This window comes from Delphinapterus leucas, chromosome 7 (genome assembly GCF_059928025.1).
Source record: "Delphinapterus leucas isolate spDelLeu-1000000601 "Yukka" chromosome 7, BTC_Dleu_Yukka2, whole genome shotgun sequence".
Classification (NCBI taxonomy): domain Eukaryota; kingdom Metazoa; phylum Chordata; class Mammalia; order Artiodactyla; family Monodontidae; genus Delphinapterus; species Delphinapterus leucas.
Window position 1 is genome coordinate 100,245,967 of NC_143135.1, and position 18,754 is coordinate 100,264,720.

At 55.2% G+C, this 18,754-nt stretch overlaps 1 protein-coding gene across 6 annotated transcripts; it reads right to left on the minus strand.

The window, feature by feature from the left end:
- Nucleotides 1–731: 731 nt before the first annotated feature.
- ROBO4 (roundabout guidance receptor 4) lies at nucleotides 732–16,146 on the minus strand. Of its 6 annotated transcripts, none has more exons than XM_089915749.1 (18): nucleotides 15,695–16,138; nucleotides 15,037–15,366; nucleotides 14,712–14,869; nucleotides 14,397–14,517; nucleotides 13,999–14,126; nucleotides 13,674–13,902; nucleotides 13,318–13,430; nucleotides 12,415–12,583; nucleotides 12,077–12,262; nucleotides 11,906–11,948; nucleotides 9,905–10,041; nucleotides 9,519–9,782; nucleotides 5,636–5,743; nucleotides 5,320–5,365; nucleotides 4,937–5,182; nucleotides 4,417–4,775; nucleotides 2,817–3,023; nucleotides 732–2,670 (listed from the first exon to the last, which is right to left on the minus strand). In XM_089915749.1, the coding sequence occupies exons 1-18, from the start codon at nucleotides 15,762–15,764 to the stop codon at nucleotides 2,660–2,662; spliced, it is 2,925 nt and encodes a 974-aa protein (XP_089771875.1). In that variant the 5' UTR covers nucleotides 15,765–16,138; the 3' UTR covers nucleotides 732–2,659. The 6 variants fall into 6 exon arrangements, with proteins under 6 accessions (XP_089771875.1, XP_022416094.2, XP_089771876.1 ...); XM_022560386.3 differs by having other exon boundaries at nucleotides 5,320–5,458; XM_089915750.1 differs by lacking the exon at nucleotides 2,817–3,023 and having other exon boundaries at nucleotides 5,320–5,458; nucleotides 15,695–16,143.
- Between the last annotated feature and the right edge of the window lie 2,608 nt (nucleotides 16,147–18,754).

Consider the following 18,754-nt stretch of genomic DNA (forward strand, 5'->3'; position numbering starts at 1 on the left):
TACCAGAAATTCCATGGGGAAGGGCGTGTCCCTGGGCTGGGAGCCTGAGCAAGAGCCCCTCCCCTTGGTGAATGAGGGCTGAGCAGAGAGGAGCAGGGAGGAGTCTCTTCCCTCTCAGCAATGATGCATGGGGCTCCCTGAGAAATTGGCCTAGAAGCCAGGAGCCAGCTCTTCCCTTGCCATCTGGGACCCATTCATAAAAAAGACAATAAAAAGAGTCTGATCAGAGCGGTTGTACCCCAATAAAGATGTTAAAAAAAAAAAAAAAGAGTCTGATCAGAGCCCTGGGCCCTGCTTGTCTGGTTTTGTGCAGGATGTGGGGGGGAAGGGGGCTGCGAGCGTGTGTGTATCATTTGAGCTTCATCGGCTGAAAGCACTAGGGGAGGGCAGGGCTAAGAGATGCCACCTGTTTTGCCTCCAGAAGATGCTGAAGCCACCGTCTTCCCAGTTACAACCAGAAGGACTTTCCGAATAACCAACGGCGAGAATCTTGTCCCGCCTTCCCAGAGCGGAGCCGGGCCCTCCCTTGGTGCCCTCCTCCCCTATCAGGAAATATACCCCTTACAATAACAGTAATTTTTAAAAACTCAAAGAAAGGAGGAGCTGATGGGGGAAATCCCAGCCAAGAAGGAAAAACAGGCTTTTTCAGACAACCACCACACCCCCTCACAAAGGGTGTGTGTAGACGGGCACCTCTTAGCCAGATTAGGCCCAGATGTAGTTGGTTAGACTGGCAGAGAATTTCTTTTTAATTTTGGCCACGAACGCCATCGTCCCCATCACTCCCGAACCCACAGCCCACGCCACTCACTGGGCACTGAGGTCTGTTTCCTTCTCACTTGCCCAGTGACTGCTCCGGGCTCTCAGGGGATGGCCGCTGACCCCCCAGTCCCAGGCTCTGACCTCTCCTGCCACTTTGACCTAAGTGTGTACAAATCCCTTTTTTCTCATTTCATCTGGCAAATGAGGTTGGCATGTTTTCAAAAGGAATTTTACCAGAAAGCTAAAAGAAAAATAAAATCCAAAAAAGGAAAAGCAAATAAAGAGGAACGGATGTGTATCCAGAGCACTGATGCCTCATCCTGAGGTCACGACCCTGGGCATGCTCAGTAGCAACCGCCCAGCGTGTGGCTTCTGCCCCTGACCTTTCCCGCCAAGCGAGAAGGATGCAGCCCTGCCTGCCCTCCAGTGGTTTTCTGTGGCTCAGGCTCTGGAAGTCCTGCCCCTCCATTCCTCTGTTCCGTTTTTTGTCTGAAGGGTGCCCACTAGCCAACCCTTACAGGTGGTTCTACCTTTTGTGAAACTTAGTTACTTTGTCTATTTTAAGAAACCATCTGGGACTGGTCTTTGGGGAGGGCAGCTGGGACCCCTGAGAGCAGGAGTTGTCTTCACAGGACAAGTTGCTAAGACCAGCAGACCCCGAAAATCCCCGACCCCTGGGACCCCTGAAAGCAGGAGTTGTCTTCACAGGACAAGTTGCTAAGACCAGCAGACCCCGAAAATCCCCCACCCCTGGGACCCCTGAAAGCAGGAGTTGTCTTCACAGGACAAGTTGCTAAGACCAGCAGACCCCGAAAATCCTCCACCCCTGGGACCCCTGAAAGCAGGAGTTGTCTTCACAGGACAAGTTGCTAAGACCAGCAGACCCCGAAAATCCCCCACCCCTGGGACCCCTGAAAGCAGGAGTTGTCTTCACAGGACAAGTTGCTAAGACCAGCAGACCCCGAAAATCCCCCACCCCTGGGACCCCTGAAAGCAGGAGTTGTCTTCACAGGACAAGTTGCTAAGACCAGCAGACCCCGAAAATCCCCCACCCCTCCCTTTCCTGCATTCTGCTTAAAGTCTGAAAGATGCAGGTAATTCCCCCCTTCATAACAGAACAGAAAGGAGTGACACACAGAGTGTCAGTGAACACTTGATCCCTTTCTAACCCAGGAGCCCTCCCGAGGGTGGTGCTCCGCCGAGAGGTCTCATGATGGTGGCCCGCAGAGCGACCTCATAGAACTCAAGTCATCATAGCTTTATGGTATCAAATTCCTTAAGCTTATAGTGACAAGAGTATGAGGAGGGTGTATTTGTCCCACGTTTGTCACTCCTCCTTCATCTTCCTCCCTAGACTCATCCTTTGTCTTGGTGCTGAGATAGGGCCTCACTGCCTCAGTGGAGTCTCTCTTTATGTCCCTTCGTGGTGTGTTTGGGGAGAGAGCTAGGAATCGTCCAGAAAAGGCAGAGAGGGGAGGTCCTGAGATGAGAAGCTCCTTCCTCCACAGCCCTCTCCCATGAGCCACTGTTGTCCTCCAGGCAGACATTTGGCCCCTCCACTTCCCGTGATCCAAGTGGGTGGGGAGATCAGGATTTAGGGCTGCTTCTTAGGCCCAAATGACCTGGCTGTGGACGTGGATGAAGCAGTGGGAAAAGCAAGGGCTGGGAGTCAGGTGGAGATGATTTTTCCCCCCCGCCGGGGGCTCCAGGTCCGCTTTGTTCATATTTTGTTTTGCTTTCGTTTGTTTTCACAATCCGGGACGGAGAACTCTGGAGGCTGGGAGAGGTGGACCCCGACTGCAGAGATGCAGAGATCAAGACCCACAGTCCACAGCCCAGGCTGGTGGCTGACAGGGGAGAGGGTTCTGATTCTCCTCTTGGCAGTCTCGGGATCAGTTCACGAGGAGTCTGTAGGAGAAGTTGAAGGAGGATGGATTTATCCCCCAGCTCCTTAGCTCTCCTGCCAGACCCCAGGTGCCCTCTTGGACCCCATCCCACTGCCAAGAACCCCTGCAGTCAAGATCGCCACATCAGCTAGCCAGCCAGACGCTTACCGCCGGCCTTGGGCGCAGGACAGCTGAGATGACTTCTCTGGGATGAGATCCGGGAGGTGGAAGGCCAGGGAGGCAGCCCCCTTCCCAGCCACTGGGTGTGGTTTTTCTCCATGTCCTCCAACCAGTCTGACCTCCACTCCCACGGGGGCAGGGAGAGGGCGGAGTTCAGGAAGAGGTCATCCCGGGGGGAGGGAGGCGACAAAGCATCTGTCAGGGAGGGTAGAGGTATCTGTGGAGGGTTGTCCTTCACCCTTATGGACCAGTTTAGGGCAGAAAGCTTGGGGCTGCTTAAGGCATACACCCAACCCTAGACATAACCCAGCCCCACTCGGTCTATCACCCCCAGTGGCCACATCCACAGGAGCCTCCGCCCCAGGGAAAGGAAGATGTCCACTGGTTTCTTCAGAGAACAGCTTGAGTTCTTTTGTCCTAGCCCAGCCCTGGCCTTCTGTCCTAGGTAATCCTTGCTCTCCTATCTACCACAAGTCTGACTGCTTTTTTGTGGGGGGCAAAATGTAGAGTTAGGGTTCGTAAGATGGGTCTAGGGGATCTAATAGAGTGTCTGAGGAAGGGCACTCCAAAGGGCCACGGGGAGCCCTGACTACCTTCTGTTGATTTGGGGATGATGGTCCCACCTGCTAGACACGTGAAACAGGCCGCCCAGTCACTTCCCGCCCTGCCACACACAGGACAGGAAGAAGGCCTTGAAAGCACAGGGGGACGCATGCGAGAAAACAGACCTTCCCACAGTGGGGACGAATCTGAGTCACTGGGCTGGGGAGCAAAGTTTCCTGGAGACCACATCTGGTAAGAGGGTCCTGGAGGTAGCAGAATGGACTGTACAATCGGCTGCCTCTGGGATTTTTTTTTTGCGGTACGCGGGCCTCTCACTGCTGTGGCCTCTCCCGTTGCAGAGCACAGGCTCCGGACGCGCAGGCCCAGCGGCCACAGCCCACGGGCCCAGCCGCTCCGCGGCATGTGGGATCCTCCCGGACCGGGGCACGAACCTGCGTCCTCTGCATCGGGAGGCAGACTCCCAACCACTGCGCCACCAGGGAAGCCCTGCCTCTGGGATTTTAACTTGAACAATTTATCCTGTTCTGGTAGGTGACCTTGAGCAAGCTGATAAAGCTGTCGGACTTGCAGTTTCTTCATTTGGAAAAGAACGACAAAGAATATTCTTCAGAGAGTTGCTGTTAATGTTGAGTGTATGTAAAGCACTTATCATAGTGCCTGGGACATAGTCATCCCTCAATAAAAACTAGCTGTTTGGGCTTCCCTGGTGGCGCAGTGGTTGAGAGTCCGCCTGCCGATGCAGGGGACGCGGGTTCGTGCCCCGGTCCGGGAAGATCCCATATGCCGCGGAGCGGCTGGGCCCGTGAGCCATGGCCGCTGAGCCTGCGCGTCCGGAGCCTGTGCTCCGCAACGGGAGAGGCCACAACAGTGAGAGGCCCGCGTACCGCAAAAAAAACCCACAAGTAGCTGTTTTAGGGATGACGACCACGAGGACGATGCTTGGGATGCTTTGCCTCTTGGTTGGGGAGAAGCTGTGTCCGCTCCAGGCGGTGGGGATGAGGAGGAAGACAGTGATCTCACGTACCTGTGAAGACGCAGTCTGCCTCCCTGGGCTCCAGCCCAAAGCCAAAGCTGTCCGCAGCCACGGCCAGGGCCCGGGCAAAGTGGGCGTCGGCGAGGAAGGAGCCGTCGGAGGAGCTGACCAGGCTGGCTCTGGCGCTGGGGGCGTTGTCCTCAGAGGCTGAGCCCCAGCCATTGGCCAAGGAGCCCTCGCTGGGGGTGGGTGTGGGGCAGGGCCGAGGTGGGCACAGCAAGCCCCTCACCCCGGACCCCACCCCCCCTCCAGGCCTGCCCATGTCCGCTAGCTCCGAGGCCGTCGGGACGCTGATGTAGCCATAGGTGATGGGGGGTGAAGGAGCCCTTGGCATTGGAGAGACACTGTTCCTAGGAAGAGGCAAAACGGGGGATGGGACGCGGTCGGGGTGGGGGGCGGGGCGCGGAGTGGCAGAAACAGCCCCGTTGAGGAGGGTGGAGGCAGCAGACCTAGGCATACTCCTGTCTCGCGCTCCTATCTGTATCCTTTGGTTCCCCCTCTGGCCACTCACCTGGGGGTCTCCTCACCCTCACTGAGCTCCAGGCACAGGGCCACCTCCTCAGGGGTCAGCACACTGTCTTGATCCTCCCCCAGGGACGACAGTGATGAGCTGGACAGGCGACTGGATGCTGGGCTGGGACCAGAGAGGGAAGAGGCCTGGGGACTGGAGGGGCTGGGGGGACCGGAGGGGATAAAGGCGGGGACGGGGGCTGCTGGCAGTGGGTGGCAGGAGGGGGCTTGGGGCTCCACCGATTGCCTGATTGGGGTAAGATGGCAGGATGGTTAGTGCCGTCCTTCTGGCCCCTGCCACCCCTCCCCCAGCCCTGTCCACGCTCAGCAGACACCCCACACCCCCAGTGCCCAGCCCTGCGTCCTGACCCCATGCCCTCTTACTGGGTCTGTTGACTCTGAGTGGGGGGTCCACGAGGAGGGAGGGGTGCTGCGGGGAGAGGGTGGGTCACCAGCTCACTGGGGGAGCCGAGGAGCTGTGGTCCCAGGGCCCGCCAGGCAACCAGGGCCCAGGGCACAGCTCCTGGGGAACGACAGGCTGGGCGTGAGATAGCAGAACCCCCGTCAGCCCCGGGCCCCAGTTTGCCTGTCTATCCAGCCCCTCAGAGTCCTGTCTGCACCCAGCCAGCCTCCGCAGAGACAGGAGAAGCCCCACACCCTGCCTCAGCCCCTCACCTGCCTCGTAGCGCCCTCCTCTCACCTGGGCTTTGGGAAAGGTTCTTGGAGCCTCTGTTGCCCAACTCACAGGCCCAGAGCTCCACAGGGTGGCTGGCCCGGAGCAGCGGGGAGCTGTTGGCCTGGTGCAGCTCTGCAAAGCAAAGAGTCGGTGGCTGGAGGCCAAGCCTGGGTGTGCCTTGCAGACCTCAACCACAGGCTCTATCTTCAGCTTCATCATCCAGTTAAGCTTTAGGGTTCTTGAACCCAGAGGGAAGAGGGAAGAACCTCTCTCCATCCAGGCAGCTGTGATATAATGGAAGGAGCACTAAGCTTGGAGTCAAAACACCTGCACTCGTAGCCTGGCTCAGCCACGTATTAGCTGTGTGACCTCAGGTAAATCCGTTAACCTTCCTGAGTCTGTTTTATTTGTAAACAACCACTGCAAAGCATGGTTTGGCCAGTTAACTAAAAACAGATTGGAAAGTTCCCGGCACCTAATAGATATATTAAAAAACAACTTTATTTCTCTTTACTGTACACATTCCAATTTCCTGATCTCTATACCCTCACATTGCTACCTACTCTCATGAATTTTGCCTCCGTGAAGGCAAATACTCCTTCTTTTCTTGGAGAGAATCTGTTAATTTCCACTTCTCACATTGCAAATATCTCACATGGCTCTGGATAGCCTTGCCCTGATAAACCCAAGTGTCTCTCACTTGGAGAGATGGGTTGGGCTGTCAAGTTGAGCTGAATGAGGAAGACAAAACCAGGGAGCTCCAGACCATGTCAGGTGTGAAGGGAGAGAGTCAGCTGATGGGAAGAGGAACTTTAAAATAGGAAGATGTGTTGGTCTCACCCAGGGAGGCAATGCCCTGCCCGTGGATATTCAGTACGTGTTGAATGAATGAGTGAATGGATGGATGATATCAGAGATGCAGGTTTAAACACAAGGTGAGAAGAATCATGTACAAGATGGCAGCTATCATCAGGCCCATGTGGCCACTTAGGAGACAGGGCTCTGCGTGAACTGTGACAATACAGAAGACCCGGCTGTGTGCAATGACTTGGTCAGGCCAAAACCAAAATGGATCTCAGTTTAAACCAGAGAGGAGCAGAATAATAAAGGGAAAAGGATTTTCCCAAGACCAGGAACAGGAGAACATCAAGCAAAGGAGAAAAGAAACAGCCTTCAGGTTAGTGTCACATGATCAGAAGCCCAGTTAGGAGAGGGGACCGGAGACCAGGCAGGACTCTCAAGACAGAGCTGTCTAGTCAGTCCGATTTCAAAGATCTGGGGCAGGTTCAAAGCAGGGACAAGGCATTCATCAAGAATCCATCTGGACCCTAGGAATCCATGTACAGTAGCCAGACCTTCTGAGCCACTGGGATGAAAAGCCACACAATGGCTAGACTTCCTCCATCAAAGTTTCCTTTTGTAGTTTGGCTGGTTTGGTTTTTACTCATTTCCTTTAATTGTCATATGACCCAGGGAGTCCTGGAGGCCACCTTTGGGTGCTCCAACCCTGCTCTCATCACCTTTGTCTTGTCCTGTGCCTGGCTTCTTGACTAAGCTCAGAAATGGGGGCACCTGTTATTTATGTTGGTTTGTGTGGAAAGGGAAGGAAAAAGGCCATACTCATCCCTGCTCCTATCATTTCCTCTAAAGGATTCTGGTAACAAAAAAACCCTCCTTCCACCTTGCTTGGAATTACTTGAATTTAGTTTCAATATTATTTGAATTAAACTATACAGTAAACATGTTATCAGGGTTAGGTGGAATCTTGTTGGGCACACCTGAATTGCGATAAATATTTGTTTGAATTAATTATTTAATGAGGCTATTCAATGTACTGATGATATGTATCAGCAAAGTGAACTGAGAATAAGATATAATGGATTAGACACGGGAGACAGCAGTTGTGAGATTATTAGTCACAGAGGAAAAAACCCAACTAAGGTCAGATAATAAGAAAAAGGGGACTTCCCTGGTGGCACAGTGGTTGAGAATCCACCTCAGGGCACACGGGTTCGATCCCTGGTTTAGGAAGATCCAACATGTCGCGGAGCAACTAAGCCTGTGCGTCACAACAACTTAGCCTGCGCTCTAGAGCTCGTGAGTCACAACTACTGAGCCCGCACTCTAGAGCCCGTGAGTCACAACTACTGAGCCCGCGTGTCACTACTGAAGCCCGCGCACCTAGAGCCCATGCTCTGCGACATGAGAAGCCACCGCAATGAGAAGCCCGCGCACCGCAACGAAGAGTAACCCCCGCTTGCTGCAACTAGAGAAAGCCCGGGCGCAGCAACGAAGACCCAATGCAGCCACAAATAAATAAATAGATTTAAAAAAAGAAAAGAAAAGAAAAGAAAAGAATAAGCAAGTCAAGGGGGTAGAGGACACTGAGAGAGCCTGCCAGTTTTAGAAGACAAGGAATCAGCAGTCTTTCAGACCAGCTGACAGCAGTAGAGGAGCTCCATGCCTCTGAGATCTTGCTGCCACTGCAAAGAGCCAGAGGTAGGCCAAGTGTCCACCAGCCCAGGGGAGTCACTCTTCTCAGCCCATCCTGGGCAGTGGTGGGGTGGGGCCAGGTGAGGAGAAAAGGGGTGCAGTGAGGACCTAGATCTCTGAGTGAGGTTAGGAAGCTTCATCTCAGAATTGGAACCTTAAGAATTGAGTGTAGAAAATTGCTCACCTTTTGTGGGGCAGTATTAATGTTCTCAGACAGGGTATACGTTCTATTCAAATTAGTGCGGTTATCCACGGAAAAGCTAGTTTTTAAACGAGACTTCTGCAACCTCTTTTTAGCTGGTATTTCATTATCACATATGATTATTTCTAATGCAATAGCTCTGAGGCAAAGATGGAAAGGATGCGAGCTTGGCTAATATTTCGAGTCATAAAATTCCGGATATTGGACAAGCTCTTAATTACTCTGAATCCATCTTTGTCTTAATAAAAGTTGGATTATATCCACTTAACAAAACTGGCTGTTGAACATTTGTAAATCTTACTAATCAGTGCAGGAGGCTCAGGAAGACAGCAGAGAGTGCAGACGATGAATGTTCAGAAACAGGAGAAAAGAGTCAGCGAGAGAGCAGAATTGCCCAGGGGCGCTCCCAGAGAGATTCCGAGTAGCCTTTGGAAGCAGACCATTCTGGCTTCAAATTTGAGAACTGCAGCTTATGGACATGGAGTTTTGAACAAGTTACCCAATTCTGACCCTCTTTCCCAATCTTGTAAAATTAGAGAAATAGCACCTAGCCGATATGTTGTGAGGATTAAATGAAATAACAAATGTAAGTAAAGCACCTCCCATAGAGTAGTTGCTAAAGAAACAGAGAGTATAATTACTTCTGTCTAGAAAGTCAAAGCAGGTAGCCGGAAGTCAGGAGAAAACTCTGGACAGAAAGGAAATACTCATTCTCTGGGAAGCCAGTTGGAGGTGGGTACCTGGGCAGACCCATATATCGTGCACGTGCATAGTACATATGGACACAGTGCGTAGTAGAGAGGTCATGAGTGCCTGAGGCTTTGGGCTAGCACTGGTTACACCCCTCCAGGTTCTAGAGTTATCTGTATGCTGGTCAGGCACTTTCATTAGACTTTGAGCTCGTAGAGAGCAAGGATTATATCTGGTGTTTCTGGGTCCCCCGTCTGGCACACAGTGGTGCTTATTAAATGTTTGCTGAGTTGAGCTGTGGCTGCAGCAACAAGGCTCACTACTGGTGTGGCAAAACCCAAGCAAGATCATGGTGTAAAGAAAAGCTAAGGCCAGCACACTCCGGGCTGGGTGCGTGGCGATAGGCGTCCATCAGGACAGGCTGCGAGTGGGGTGCGGCCCACACCCGGCGTTGAGGCCACCCCATGCTCTCTCCTGTCCCCCCTACCACCCGATTCAGGCTGTCCATCCCCCCATCCTTACCCTGCTTTTTTTTGGCCTTCCAAGCCTCTGCAGGGGCCAGAGACAAGCGCGGCGAAGAGAGGCCCCTGCGGCCGCAGAGGCTGTCTGAACTGGCCCAGGGACTGGAGAGCCTGGCCAGCTGGGGTGTGAGCCGCCTGGCAGCTGGGGCCTGGGGACTTGGCCTGGCTGGGGGGCTGGAAGGCAGCTCATTGATGAGGGAGCCATAAAAAGTGCTGGTGTCGGGAAGCAGGGGCACACCGGGGCTTCGGGGATCCCAGGAGATCACTGCAATAAAAACGACAGGAGGAATTATGGTGAACGCATCCCACCCATGCCCCCGCCCTTCTCCAGCCCTGGGACCCCTGCTCCACTGCCAGGCCCACCCCACCCCCTCGGGACATGCTCACAGGAGCGACGACTGTCTAGTGGGTCCCGGGGGTCCATTCCCAGTCGGCTGCTGAGACTGCTGCTGCTGCTGAGGTCCCGAGAGCCAGAGGTGGAGCGCCAAGTGTCTGCCAGCCACGGGGAGTCACTGTGATCCATCCTGGGCGATGGAGGGTGGGGTGGAGGGAGAACAAGATTGGCCCAAACCTCCAACTCAGCGGGTAGCAGAAGGGGGGGGGTGTTCTTCTCACTGCTTTTCAGCCCCTCACAGCCTCCTTAAGATCTCTGATCTGCTGTCCCAAACTCAGCGCTGCTTTCTTATCCTGGGATCAGGGGAAGTCCAAGTTGCCCAGAGCTAGGAGGTATCAAAGAGAGGTAGCTACGGGCTGAGACAGAAAGAACACAGACCTGGAGCCAGATCTGCTGCAGCCTTAGCTGTGCAACCCTGGGCCACTTGGTCTATTAGCCTCTCTAAGCCCCCGTTTCTCCATCTGTAAGATGGCAACAGTAAGGCCTTCCTTACAAGGCTGATGCTGTAAGTTGAGACGAAGAAATGTGAGATGACTCAGCCAGCAGAGCAGGAGTTTGCTACCTGAATGTTGGCTTCTCTACCTCTAGCCTGGTTCCCTTTGAATGGGACACCATGCGGCAGGGATCAGACCAAAGCACTTTTCTGCCTAAAACCTTCAGTGGCTCCCCATTTACCAAGATAGAGCCCAGCTGCCTAGCATGGCTAACAGGGCCCTCGTTGGTCTGGCTACCAGCTCCTCAGTCTGTGCTCTGACCCATCCCACACAGTACGCCCCAGCCAGACCAAAAGGCTTGTCTTTCCCTATGAACGCAACAGGCTATTTCTTGCTGTTCCCTTTGCCCTTCCCCCTCTAACTGTCAGGGTAAATGTGAAATCTTCTTCCTCCCATAGTTCCCCTCCAGCCCCTTCCTTGTACTTGTACATGTTTCTGCACCCCCAACTCTGGATTGCATTTGTGCTTGCGTGGCTGTCTCTGCTAGACGGAAGCTGTTCTAAAGGAATGAATCAAAAAAGTGATCAGAGTGGACTCTCCCTCAAGGAGAAGGGATGAAATCCCAGGGGAGCCAGAGAAAGTTCGGGGCAGAGCAGACTAAGCCCAGGAGGTAGCTGGAAGGGAAAGACCAATGAGCACAGAACAACGCAGGAACACAGCACCAGCCAGCACAGAACCTTGCTCTGGGCCGAGAAACTGACAGCAAAATGGTAGAGCTGGATGTGTCTCACATAGTAGGTGCTTGATAAATTCCTGTTGAAAGATGCAGACCTGGAATGTGAACTCTCCCAGAGGAGATCTAATGAGATAAAGAGCAGGAGAAGGTGGGCGGAGATGAAATGGTTGTTCAGTGTAAAATTCAGCCAGTAGGAGAAAAGAGGATGTTTTCTTTTTTAGTGTCGTGTCTCATAATGGGAGACTTGCTCTGGCGCTTGGAGCAGATGTACCTGCAGGCGGGCTCCGTTGCTGAGAACAGGGAGTAAGAATCCATCACGCAAGGGCAGAGCGCCCTCTGCTGGAACTGTGGGTGGATTATTGCGAAGGAAAGATGCCTCCGTGGGTAGGTGATTTCCTGTTGCCAAAGGGACTACTAGGGAGATGCTGAGTGTACAGAGCAAATTAGAAATCAGACTGGTCCTCCTGTGCTAGTTATTCTCCACCTAGCAGCACGAGTCAGCAGGAGAGTGCAGTCAGTATTAATGAGAGCTTGGTAACAAGAGCACTGGATTAGGAATTCAGAAGGCAGCTACTAGCTGTGCAGCCTTGGGCAGTCACTTGAGTCATGAGTCTTCAGTTTACTCACCTTGTCAAGTGGTGTGATAGGAACATTAATGAAAGAGAAATTAATTCTCACTTGAAGTTCAAGGGAAATTCAGGTACTAGGATGCCAAATTGCCTGGCGGTAAGGGGAGACTAGTACTCAGGCCAGTTCTCCATCCCAGCTCCACTGTCCCTCGGCCCCTCGGCCCCGCCCTCGCCTCAGGCCCTTTCGTCTCTCACCTGTGTTTTAGGATGGCGTCCTCACTGGTATGTCTGTACAGACCTGGGTGAGGGCAGGAGGAAGGGTCAGCCCAGAGTCTCCAGCACCTGGCTAGCGGTCTAAACCCCTGTAGCGTTCTGGCTGGACCCAGGGATTGCCTGATCACCTGGGAGTCAACTTCACCTTCTCACCTGGGCCCAGGTGCACCCCAGCTCGGCGCCGGCGGTGGATGCACACGGCGGTGCCCAGCAGCAGCAACCAGAGCACAACACCCCCGCTGGCAATGACCTCTGGCCGCCTCCAGGCCGCCCTCAGCTGCTCCAGGGTCCACGGGCCGTGCGCACTGGGCTCCTGGGCAGCTTGCTCCACGGCCTGCTCTGTATGGGAATTTGAGCTCAGGGGGAGGGGGCGGCCGAAGCAGGAGGGTGGGGCAGACGAGGGGGAGGAGCCGGAAGCGAGAGCGGGGAGAGAGGAAGGCGGAGATGGGGCCTGAATGGGTCGGGGTGGGGCCGGTGGGCACTGTCCTCACCTAAAAAGAGGCAGACAGGGCTGCTGGGCTGCCCAGCCCCAGCCCCAGTGACTGCGGCCACTTGTACGCAGTAGGAACCTGGCACGCGGGTGGCGATCTCCAGCCGGGTCTGCTCGCCCGCCACTGTCCAGTTGGCCGGGGGCAACGAGGTGTTGCCCAGGCTCCAGACCTGAGGCGCAAACAGAGGGGAGCTCGCCCCCTGGCACCACCCCAGCAGCTCAGCCCTTCCTCTTGCGGATCAGACTCCGGGCGTGTGGCCACCCTGTCCTGCTGTTCACCTGGGGACGCCCCCTCGCATGCACCCACACGTCCTATTTCCTCCTCCCCCCACAGAGTGGGAGACACTTCTCTCTAGACCGACAGACGAGGGACAAAAGTAATCTGCCGAAATAGGCGTTAGACCCGTGGTTCACAAACGTCAGCGTGCTTCAGGATCACCTGGAGGATTTGTTAAAATCCGGATTGCCGGGTCCATCCCCGACTTTCTGATTCACAAGGCCTGGCAAAGGACCTAAGGATTTGCGTTCTAACAAGTTCTCAGGTGATGCTGACGTTGCTGGTCCAGGAACCACCCTCTGACACCATTGCCTTAGAAGCTGAGAGTCAGACACGGCCTGGTTTGATTCCTGTTCTGTTTCCCGCACCTGTGACCTTAGCCTCACTTTCTATGTCCGTAAACTGGGGACAATAACCCAGGGCGGACTATGGGATGAAATGAGATTCTAAGTAAGTGCTCGGCAGTGTCTGGCAGACAGTAGGATCCTTGCCCAACAACAGTAAGTTTCCCTTGCTTCTCTGCCCAAGTACCATTTCTTAGTGCCCAGAGCAAGTGTCTACAGGACGCCAGGGAAGAGGGATCTCCTGGCACCACTAGGAAGGGGTGTGTCAGTTTGTGGAGGATACCTGGTAGCCACGGATGATGCCATTGTGGTTTTCAGCAGGTGGTGGGACCCAGCTCACGAGGACACTGCCGTTGCCAGGTTTTAGGGTCACCTCCTGGGGAGGGGCACTGGGCACTGGGGAGGGGGGAGGGAGAGAGGCTGTAAGGGATGCTGAGGGAGAAGGCTCTAGGGAAAGGAGCTGGAATGGGACACAGGGTCAGAGCCACACTGATGAGACTAAGAGCCTTTCTCAGCTCTGCTTGCTGGGCCGGGGCAGGAGGGAGCCCAGGGGTGGGACCCACCATCCGCCCGGCTAGAGTGGGACAAAAAGGGGCTGGGGGTATATTGTTGGGTCTGGGGGGGGCATCTGTCCCCGACCTTGCTCAGGCAGTCTCAGGAGCAGCACGTTGCTGTCGGGGCCTTGAGCCCGCCCGGAGGATGGTCTCACTTTGAACTCGTAGTCCTGGCCCCACTGAAGGCCCTCAAGCTCTGCGCTCTGCCAGCCAGCCAGCAGGGCCTCTGCCCACGGGGCTCCCTGGCCTCCGGGGGCAGCCGGGGTCCTGAACAGGGCCGTGTAGGACTGAGCAGGTGCAGCAGGGCCGCTCACCTGGGAAAGAGCCCAGAGGGAGAGGAGGGCTCAGGGCTCTCGTGAGCAGCCCTTTCTGGAGCTGTGACGGGCTCCAGCCCAGGTACTGGGCCTCACCTTCCAGCTGAGCCACACAGCAGGACCAAGCTTGGTGCCCTTCGCAGGGTCTGGGTTCAGCAGGGTCACGTTTTCCAGCTGAATGCGCACAGCCAGAAGCTCCAGGGGCTCCTTGTGGTCCTGGGGCTCTGTGGGGAGCACAGGGCTGGGGTGGGGCCCATAGGCCAGAACGGAGGAATTGGGTGGAACATCCCTCGGCCACAGAGGAGCCAGAACTCGCCCAGGTTGAGAGCACTCCGATTTCTATTCTAGGACGGGGGAACCACCCCTAAATGGGGTCCCCGCCGCTCTGACCCTGATCCCAGGTTCCGCTCCCACATCCCCTAACCTCAGCCAAAACCAGACCACACCACCCTAACTGGAGCCCCCGACCTTGGCCCTGACCGCCCTCCCCTTACCTTGGACAGACACCCTGGCTGCCCGGCTCTCCCGTCGTCCTGCGCTGTTGGTGGCCACGCACATATAGGTCCCTGCGTCACTCTTCTCTGCTCTTGCCATCAGCAGGGAACTTCTGGACACCTGTCAGGACCAGGTGCGTTGTGAAGTGTCCCCTGCGGGGAGGGCCTCTGAGTGCGGAAAGAAGTCTAAGGCCTCACCGCCTCCCCTTCCTCAAATTCTGCAGGGGACATTGGGCCAGGGGGCGGGTCAGTCCCTCGGGTGTGCACAGTTGTGGCCAGGACAGAGTGAGATGTGGGGAAGGGGGCTACACTCACCGAGTGCCGCCCTGGCTGCAGGGCCAGGGGTTTCCCGTCCTTCCACCATGAGACTGTGGGCTCTGGGTGGCCCCAGGGCGGCCCACACTGCAGAATCACCTGCTCGCCAACCGTGGCCACCGCATCCCGAGGCTGGACCTGGAAATCTTCCCGAAGGACTGTGGGGAGGAGGGAGGGTCGCAGAGGGCGGGACCCAGTCCCCACATCCAGGTCCCGCCTTGGCGTCTCCCAGCGTTCTGCATTACCTGCCTTTCCGAAGAGCCCCACCTCCCCGGTCTCCCATCTAGGACCACCCCCAACCCAGGTCTCCCCGCCCAGGGCTCACCAGCCACAGACAGCCGAGCGCCCCGGCTGACTGCCGTGCCCAGCCGGTTGCTGGCCTCACACGTGTAGACACCCAGGTCTGTGGACAGGACCTGGTCATCGTGGGCACGTCCCCGGGGAGGGGGCCGCAGCAGCAGGAGGGTTCCGTCAGGTAGGAGGTGGTGAATGTCTGGGGGCACCATGCTCAGGGGATGCCCATTCAGCAGCCAGCGGATGGTGGGAGGCGGCTGGCCTGAGGCCTGGCAGCTCATCTTGGCCGGGCCAGGGCCCTGGAGCAGCTGGTCCTCGGGGTGGACAAGGATCTGGGGTGGGGAGTCCTGAGCCATGCCTCCTGGGAGAGGAAAGGAGGTGCAGCCCAGTCTGACTGCAAATAGGGCCCCCAAATCCCTGCACGCCTCATCTTCCTCCTCTTGCCTGAAGATCAGTTCCCAAATAACACGCTAGCTGGGAGGGGAGAAGGCCAGCATGCGTGCGTGGCACCCAGGTGAGGGCCAGTGGAGCTCTGTCTGTCTGTCTCACACTCTCATCATCACCGTCGTCTCTGGTACCCCCCACTGCAGAAGGGAAGCAAAGGAGCAAGGGGGTCTCCTCGCTGCCTTGGCCAGGCCTCAGATCAACGGAGCGGAGCGTGGGCTAGGAGTAGGGAGGGCCACACTCACCTGTGACGAGCAGAAGCAGGAGAGGCAGGGGCTGACGGTCCCCAAGGAGACCTACTCCTCCAGAGCCCATGGCTGCCCTCAGGCCTCTGTCCTTGTCTGTAGCACTTTGTCCTACTGCTCTGAGCTCACAGCGGAGGGAAGGAGGGGCGGGCGCGGCGGCAGTGGTGGTTGTTTGTGACCGAGACTCTGCCCCAGGGGGGAAGCGGCTTTGAGGAAACCGATGCTTCCTGCCTGGCCCTCAGTGCCTTGGAGAATTGGGAGGAGACCAGAGGAGAGAAAGTCTCTGACCTTGATCCTGTAGTCATAACCTCTGACTCCAAGCCCCGCCCTAGGGTTTCTCTTGCGATCTAGTCTAGGATTTCTTAGAGGTAATCCTCAGCCTAACCATAACTTCAACCACTGTTTTGATCCTTTACCCCAAGCCTCTATTGAACCCTTGAATCTCAATCCCAATCCTTTGGCTTCCAAGCGACCCCCTGCTAGAGTGGCATGAAAACCCAGGGGTGGAATCTCAGGGCACAGCATTCTGAAGCTGAGGGTAGAGGAAAGCAGGCCCCGGAAGCCAAGTGCGGGGAGCAAGTGTGTCTTGTCATGCCCCGGCCCATTTCCCGGGGAGAGGTCAGGGTGGTAGGTCAGAAGACAGGGAAGATCACAGGCTCTTGTCTGGGAGATGTCCACTCTGTGCGCCTAGTCAGCCCAGAGACAGATGAGATAAGCTTCTGGGAGACCTCGGGCAAGTGACTTAACCCCTGAAAGTCAGTTTCCTTTTTTGTAAAGTGAGAATTATAATAATTAATAATAATAATAGTTCCTACCTTGAGAGCTGGAGTAAGAGCGAGAGGAGATAAAGCATAAAATCATCTAGTACAGTGCCTAATGCATTGTAAGTGATCAGTAAAGCTAGCCAATATTGTGATACATTTATTTTTATGCACATCCCATCATTGAAACTATTTGAGCATCCTTGGCAGGGATATTTTTCAGGCCCTGGAAAGGTGGTTGGAGTACATGACCTTTAAGAGTTTTTCCAGGGCTTCCCTGGTGGCGCAGTGGTTGAGAGTCCGCCTGCCGATGCAGGGGACACGGGTTCGTGCCCTGCTCAGGTAAGATCCCACATGCCGCGGAGCGGCTGGGCCCGTGAGCCGTGACCGCTGAGCCTGCGCGACCGGAGCCTGTGCTCCGCAACGGGAGAGGCCACAACAGTGAGAGGCCCGCGTACCGCGAAAAAAGAAAAAAGAGTTTTTCCAACCCTGAAACCTTGTGTCTATAGCAGACAGGACTGTAGCTTGTGAGCCTGCGATGTCAGTGCTCACCCCGCTGCTCCCCACCCCCTGCCTAGAGAGATGCTGCTGTCCCCTCTCAGAGCCCAGCTCCTGTTTACAGGTCTCTTCCTTCCAAATCTGGAATCTCAGACATTTCCTGGAACTGTTCCCGGAAGGCCAAGGCCAGGCTCTGGAGGCTCAGCGGAAGAATGTCCAGCCTTTGTTCCCCATTGTTCCTGGCCAGCTCCTTTGTGGGGCCCCTAACCCAGCCTACTCCCTCCCTTCCTCCCCCTTCTCAGCCTGGCCTCGGTCGGTGCCAGCTGCAGCCACGGCCCTCACAGCCTATCAAGAGGAAAGCCTCCTTCACTCCTTCTTCTCTTTCCCCTCAGATGCAGACCAAGACTGATTAAGACAATTAGAGCAAGAGAACACTGTGGTCTCTCCAAACTGGGCATTTCCAAGGGGTAAAAAATTGAGTTAAAGTAACAGAGTGACAGAGCTGGAAGAATAGGAATTGGGGTCAGAGAATAGAGCTTGGTGTTTCAGAAGCGGAGAAACTAAGAGCAGTGACAAACTCCATGGCGCGTGCCTGGGCGTATGTGTGCCAGGCATAGTGGAGTAGAATTTATGGGGTCAGGGATCTGTGGGGACAGAGTGATGAAGGAGGTATTCACATGGACCCTGAGGACAGCCAAGGGTGAACAAGAAAGGGCGTGGTGGGACAGATGGATTTACTGCACATCTAGCCAATTTGGGATTTCCCAGGTCCAGAGTCCCCCAGGCCTGCCTGACCCAGTGACTACCTGCTCCCCAGGAATGTTGCTGCTAGCAGTCCTCTTTAGTCTCTTCTGCTTATGCATTGGACTTGGGGAGACTAACCAAGTTCTCTGCTAATTATTTGATGGCAGCTTGATTTGACTCAAATCTCTATAATCCAGAAAGATGGTATAAATTTCCCTTGGGGGATAAGGGGGCAAGTCTCAAAGGAATTCAGATTCATGACTAGTGCTGTCCTCAGCTGAGTCCGAACGGGCAGGTGACTCAGCGAGGAGAGGCGCCAGTGCTGTACTGCAGGAATGGAGCCTGGAGGCTGCAGCAGCTGGGGAGGGGCCCTTGCCCCACAGTTACGTGACTCATCCCTGGACATGCCGTTGGCACAGGCTCTTTCCACTCCCAGACTCTGGACACCCAAGTGCTAAGAACTGATGGGGATTGGAAGGTCCCATCGTTCTGAGCTGTTCCTTAGGACGTTAGGACTCTTTCTCCTCAGTCCAAGCATCCAGGGCACTCAGGGATCCGTGGAGTGATGGCCGAGGGGACTTCCCAACAGTGAGGTATGTCTGGGTGGCTCTCAGAGACCACAGTGATCATTTCCAGCAACCTGTCCCATCGGCATCCTGACTGTCTCATTTCCACATGCTAAGGAAGAGCCGACTGCGTGAGTCATGGGGATGACGTTAGTCAATGGAACCCACCTCCAACTATTTCAAGGAAGCTCTGCTCTGGGACCCTGGGGATGTGCTGGCCAGTGACCAGTTTAAATACTATCTTCCTTCACCCCCTAGTTTTAGAGTTTTGGGTTTTTGTGAGTAACTCTTTCATTGCTTGTAAGAGGGAAGAGAGAGGAGAGAGATTAGGTGCTCTTCAAGGACCCTCCAGAGGACATTTTTTTTCTCCTGGTTTCTCTGGTGTCTTATTCTGTGTTTTCTGAAAATGCAGCCCAGGAACTCCTGCTGGTCAAGCTGGTGGGGTAAACAGCACTAATTCAGGTGGGATTTGATGTACCTTCGTATCTTCT